The sequence below is a fragment of the Helianthus annuus genome, chromosome 5 (assembly GCF_002127325.2).
Source record: "Helianthus annuus cultivar XRQ/B chromosome 5, HanXRQr2.0-SUNRISE, whole genome shotgun sequence".
Classification (NCBI taxonomy): domain Eukaryota; kingdom Viridiplantae; phylum Streptophyta; class Magnoliopsida; order Asterales; family Asteraceae; genus Helianthus; species Helianthus annuus.
Window position 1 is genome coordinate 169,304,535 of NC_035437.2, and position 6,262 is coordinate 169,310,796.

Here is a 6,262-nt window from a genome sequence, read left to right on the forward strand (position 1 = left end):
ACTTAACTGAACAAATTAACAGACATCCACTTAGAGGACTATCCGAGTAAAAAGTGAGCAAACCACGAAGAGTATACATGCTATTTTATAAAGTTAGGGACTAAACTTGAAAAAATGACAAACCATAGAGACCATCCAGACAATTAACTCTTAGAGGTAAAGGGTAATTTAGTAATTTCATAATAACTTAACTGAGCAAACGAACTACCATCCACATAGGGAACTATCCGAGTAACAAACGTTCAAACCACAAGGAGCATAAATGTAATTTTAGAAAGCTGAGGACCAAAGGTGAAAAAACTGGTAAACACAGGAGCATCCGGGCAATTAACTCTAAAAATTACTTGAAAAAAAAATCTAGAACACCATCCTAAGATAAAAGTATTGTAGAACAAGCATACCATCATACAAAACAAATCAATCACCGGCAAAAAGACAAAAACATTGAGTGTTCGAGTCTACCGGACAAAAAAAAATAAACAACACAAAAATGATGCTCTATGTTGGATTTATAAACAATGTAAGTCAGCTACACCTTCAGTCATAGAGGTTTTTAGCAGACTTAGTTCTCAAAGTCTTGCTTTCATTCTTCTCGATCTTTGTAGCAGATTTCTCGTTTTGAGAGACGGCTTTTGCTATGGCTTTTTGCTTTCTAACATTTTTAGTTCGCTTCATTTGTACTCCCTTCTTTATCTTTCTGAACACACAGAGACCAGTGTTTTAAGCGCCAAAGGTTACAAACAGATATAGAAATGGAAACTACGGGGCTGTTTGGCAACATCTGAATGATTAAGTGCTGAACCAGTAAGAGATCTGAACCATTAAGAGTCTGTATAATGCTTAACCGTTCAGAGGCAAATGTCTGACCAATTCAGATTAGAGGTCTTAACCATTCAGACTCTGTACAAATCTTAACCATTCAGAGGCAAATGTCTGAACCATTCAGACATCTGCTCGTGAAACAAACAGTCTGAACCATTAAGTGCTGAACCAGTAAGAGGTCTGAACCATTAAGAGTCTCATTAAGAGGTAAACAAACAGCCCCTAAATGGTACCTTAAACACCTTTTCTAACCGAAAAAACAAGAAAAATAGCTAAAAAAGAAACAGGTCAAACAACTTGAAACTTGAAAGTGTATTTATAAAGCATAAAAAAAGTATAATCATATGTAACATTGCTAATTGTGTAGTACAAAAACTGTGTTCGAAACTAGCCCATATTTAGCAGACCAAAAAATTCTTGTTTTCACCCCTCTGGTTTGCCACCTCTAGTATTTACATATACATGAATATAAAGAAAGTTTCTTTAGAACTATACGACAATAATAGTAGAATATATTGCCTCACACATAGGGGTGCAAACGAGCCGAGCGGCTCGCGAGCTACTCGAGATCGGCTCGAGAAAAAGCTCGAAACGAGCCGAGCCTTATCGAGCCCGAGCCGAGCTTGAGCCTCAAAACAAAGCTCGTTTGTTTATTGAGCCCGAGCTCGAGCCTCACATGTGAAGCTCGTTAGGCTCGTCGAGCCTTATCGAGCCTTAGTGTAAACGAGCCGAGTCGAGCCGAGCTTATTTAAACTTGTTTACAAGCCGACCTCGAACCTAAAAATAAGCTTATTTAGTAAACGAGCCCGAGCCCGAGCTTTACCTATCGAGCTCGCAAGCCTAAAAAGTCTATTATTTATATTATTTTTATTTAATATACTAATTAATAGATAATAAACGAGCCGAGCCCGAGCCGAGCTCGAGCTCGATAAAATACAAACGAGCCGAGCTCGAGCTTTGAAAACAAAGCTCGAATCGAGCCGAGGTCGAGCCCGAGCTCTCATAAGTTAATCGAGCTCGAGCTCGAGCCTGGCCGAGCTCGGGCTCGGCTCGGCTCGGCTCGTTTGCACCCGTACGTCACACATGGTTTAACCAAAGGCAGGAGAAGCTTTACTCTTGTTACTTGTTAGAGTTCAAGTTTTCAAGTAATAAAAGTTCAAGTGAGCTTTCTGAGATTGTAATATATATAAAGACAAAAATGCAAGCACAACTTTGATGTTTGGATTTACGCAACAGATAACCTTTTTAGAGATGCGATGACAACTTATATTTCATTTCATGGATTAACATTGTACACTACTGTAAGATTACGATTCAACTCTTTTTATACCATAAAGATAACAATATGTCATTAGGTTAATTTAATTGAGAATAAACACACAATATAACTCAACTTCACATTTTTTTACGATCCTGTTGTACTTTACAAGCTAACCCAATGATCGTTGCACAAATTCATATGAAAAGTAAGCTTCAGCATGCACATGTGCCTCATGAAATTAACTTATAGAAGCATCATCCATGATACATTGAACCGTTAGATCCAAGATACGACATTCAAGAAGAGTGTCAAGGTGCATATGTATCCTGCTAATACTACCACTAAAATCTAACTAGATAACTGTGATGGAATCATCTCTCCCACATTCATCAAAGTATCAAACACATATCGCAGAACCCGGCTGATTAAAAAAAATTGTCTTGCAAAGTGTAACCGAGCAGACTTACATAGGTGTTCATTACTTCATTGTCCATCAAACACAAATCCCTAACATGTTTACAACCAGCTCATGTGACCTTTTCTACTAAATTTCAAAACTTTCACTGACTTTAAGTTATATTAACCTACATAACAGCTATAGTTAATATCCCGGTATATCAACCGATAGAGTGAATTGCAAGTTTTGTCCTTTATCTTTAGGCCATTTTGCAAGTTTTGTCCTTTATGTTTAAATTTGACAAGTTTTGTCCTTTATGTTTAAAAATCAAGCACGTTTTACCCTTTGGGCCTTAAAAATCAAGCACGTTTTGTCCTTTATGTTTAAAAATCAAGCACGTTTTGTCCTTTATGTTTAAAAAATCAAGCACGTTTTGTCCTTAAAAATCAAGCACGCTTTGCCCCAAAGGGTAAAACGTGCTTGATTTTCAAACATAAAGGACAAAACTTGTCAAATTTAAACATAAAGGACAAAACTTGCAAAATGGCCTAAAGATAAAGGAAAAAACTTGCAATTCACTCTATTATATCAGTGATATATCGGTTATCGGCCCCTGCCGAGATAGCAGTACAAAATATTGGTCAGAATATCGGTACCGACAATATCAGCGATATTGTCCGATATTTGACCAATATAGGACCGATATTTGATCGATAAATCGCCGATTTTCCCGATATTAGTACCATTCTTCTTATTTCTACAGTTCATTTTTCTTCTTATTGCTGCTATTAGTGTTTTAAGTCTTAATTGTTAGTTGTTAGTGTTAAATGTTAGTGTTTTAAGTCTTAGTCAGTTCTTACTTGTTACAATTGTTATTGTAAATTGCTTTATATATAAATTTAGCATGGTTTTAAAATTACCGATATCCCACCGCGATAACCGATATCTGAAATATCGGTCCTTGACCGATATCCGATATTTTACCGCATTAACTACTTGGCATAACAGAAACCAAAACATCATGTAAATGTATCTATTCATGCACTGGCAGAATGACCATTAACAGAAGTTAAAACCAGTTAGCATATCTAAAACCAGAGTTGTCAAAAGCGAGCGCTTTTGGCGCCTAGGCGTTTTTCTTGGGCGACTCGCATTAAATGCGCTTATGGTTCCTAGGTAATTATAGCGCAGACAATTATCCCATGCGTATTTATTATTTCATGCTTTTTTATTTTTTTTTAATTGGTAATTTCCACCTTTTCAGCAGTATTTATAGGGCTGTAAGTTTAAGTTCGTATATCACATTATCACCAAGATTATTCAGTCCTTAATATCAGGACTGTTCAGTTCTTGTTATCAATATTCAGGTTTGTAATATTCCAGTTTATCTCAGTTTCTTGTCTTACGATTATGTATTTCTTGATTATGTATTTCTTACTAACAAGATATATGAATATTGTTGTAACAAAATATAGAAAATGGCTGATGCTGGACCCTCAGAATACAGGAAGACTGACCCTGGTTGGAAGTATAATTTTGTGGTAAATTCCAACGACAAGAATGCCATCACATGTAAATTCTGCCAAAAAGTGACAAAAGGTGGGATTTTTAGAGCCAAACTTCATCAAATCGGAGGTAATAGAAACGTGAAAGATTGTTCTAAGTGCCCTCAAGAAGTTAAAGATGAGTTAAAGGCTTATATTATAAGCCAAAAAGCAAAGAAAACCAATGAGGGCTTGCGTGACATGGAAGACGAACCAGAAGATGATGGGGTAATGGAGATGCCTAACCTCCAAAACAAGAGGATGAAGACTAATGTAAAGGGGCCATTGGATATGTATACCACACAAGGTAATGAATTTCTGATGTTTATCTCTTTTTTTTCTGTTTTGTTCTGAGGTGTTTGTATTATTGTAATTTACTGTTATTGCTTATAGGTAAAGGCAAAACTGTTCAAAAAAACATAAAAGATGCATTTGATAAAGAGATTAGAGGCAGAACCATACAAACCATTGCTGCATTTTTCTACCAGGCAGGAATAGCTTTCAATGTTGCTAAAATGGACAGCTTCAAGGACATGATCGCTGCTGTTGGAAACTACGGGCCGCATCTAAAGCCTCCTAGTTACCATGAACTACGTGTTCCTCTCCTAATGAATGAGGTACAGAAGGTGGAAGAGTGGGTTGAAGGACATCAATCTGAGTGGTCCAAGTTTGGCTGTTCTATCATGTCGGATGGATGGACGGATAGAAAACAAAGAACATTGATTAATTTTCTGGTGAATGGTGCTAAGGGAACAGTCTTTAGACTAAAACAGCTCAAATTATCAACTGTGTTTTCCAATCATCTAAAAAAACCTAAAGTACAATAAATTAGCCACAGATTCTACTAAATCCAAATATAACTTCTAAACACTACTCCAGCTTCGAATAATAACTACCGAAACACATATATAATCAAATCATAAACAATCTACAATCAATCAGTACCTGCTAATTTGAGATCGACTAGAAGCTATTGCTACAGTCTCTGACGTGTCCATCGCTGTAACTACATAATAATCAAACGAATACATCATTTTTTTTTAGAAAAAAGCGCACTCACAAACACGTTATGTAATTGAACGTATATGAAGATGAATGGAAGCAAACCTTGAGGTGAAACAATGGCGGTTTCGTCGGTAATCATAGCCGTTGAAGCATTTTTCTTACTCTTCTTCCTGTTTTTCGCCATGATTATTATTGTGTGTGAGAGAATGAGTTGCAGAAATTTCTACCTTTCAAACCCTAGGTTTTGATATTCATGTTTGGGGTGGAACAACTGCAACTGGTGATTAATGGGCCGGGCCTAATGAAACGGGCTACTTTAGTGTATTATAGCCTTTTGAAAACCAAAGTTATTGGACCGGGGCTAACGAAATGGATGTGTTAGAAAGCTCTTCAACGCTATCTTGTTCTCGTGTTTAATAAACGAAACAAGGGAAATATAAAGGACTCTTAAACCGGCGATTGAATCAGTTAAACTGGATGTCAAAAGCTTGACTGACATGAATCATATCGGTAAACTTAGGAAACGACAAAGAAATTGTACTGCCGGTAAATTAGGTTATACTGGTTTAAACCGGTATATTGATACTGGGCTAAAGTTAAAATTTGGACTTTTAGTCTATTATGCGCCCAAAAAAGGTACAACTAGTGAATTTTTGGATTATTTTTCTGATTATGGATTAACTTTTGGAATATTCTTTATTGTGGAATGAAGTAGTTTTAGATTATTTTTTGAGTTAAAAGTGTACTTTATGGATTTATTTAGTCAACATGGTTGTATCGTCCGGTATAACTCGGTTCAACCGGTCGAACCATTTCCGAGCCTAACCCGATATGTTTTAAAAACCAGGTTTTAAAACATTGCAAAGCGTAGAAAGAATTTTCCTTCATGTGTAATTTTGATTTCTTTCGTGAGCAATTTTCATCTATAATTTCCTTTATACGTAATTTTGATTTTCTTCATGAGTAATTTTCATGTGTACCCTTTTTATACTTTGCACGTTAACTAAATTTTGTACCTTAACTTACCCCTACATGTGTAATTTACCCTTTTTACACTTTGCATGTTAATTCAGTTTTATACCTTAACTTACCCCTATAGTTATACCCTTCTTAAAAGTATATGATTCAAATTTTAGTTGGTACATTCAAATCTGTATGGTTCAACAGGAATGGTAAATAGTGAGTTAATGTAGGAAGAACTACAATACTATTAATTACTTATATTTATATAAC

At 35.9% G+C, this 6,262-nt stretch overlaps 1 protein-coding gene across 1 annotated transcript; it reads right to left on the bottom strand.

The window, feature by feature from the left end:
* Positions 1–318: 318 nt before the first annotated feature.
* Positions 319–5,327, bottom strand: LOC110941447. Its single transcript, XM_022183083.2, has 3 exons — positions 5,132–5,327; positions 4,970–5,030; positions 319–697 (listed from the first exon to the last, which is right to left on the bottom strand). The coding sequence occupies exons 1-3, from the start codon at positions 5,211–5,213 to the stop codon at positions 538–540; spliced, it is 303 nt and encodes a 100-aa protein (XP_022038775.1). The 5' UTR covers positions 5,214–5,327; the 3' UTR covers positions 319–537.
* Positions 5,328–6,262: the final 935 nt, after the last annotated feature.

Coding starts and splice junctions, on each gene's coding strand:
- LOC110941447 (XM_022183083.2), bottom strand. CDS start 5,213: ATGGCGAAAAACAGGAAGAAGAGTAAGAAAAATGCTTCAACGGCTATG. Junction 5,031..5,131: donor CGCCATTGTTTCACCTCAAG/GTTTGCTTCCAT, acceptor ATTATTATGTAG/TTACAGCGATGGACACGTCA. Junction 698..4,969: donor AGTCGATCTCAAATTAGCAG/GTACTGATTGAT, acceptor CTGTGTGTTCAG/AAAGATAAAGAAGGGAGTAC.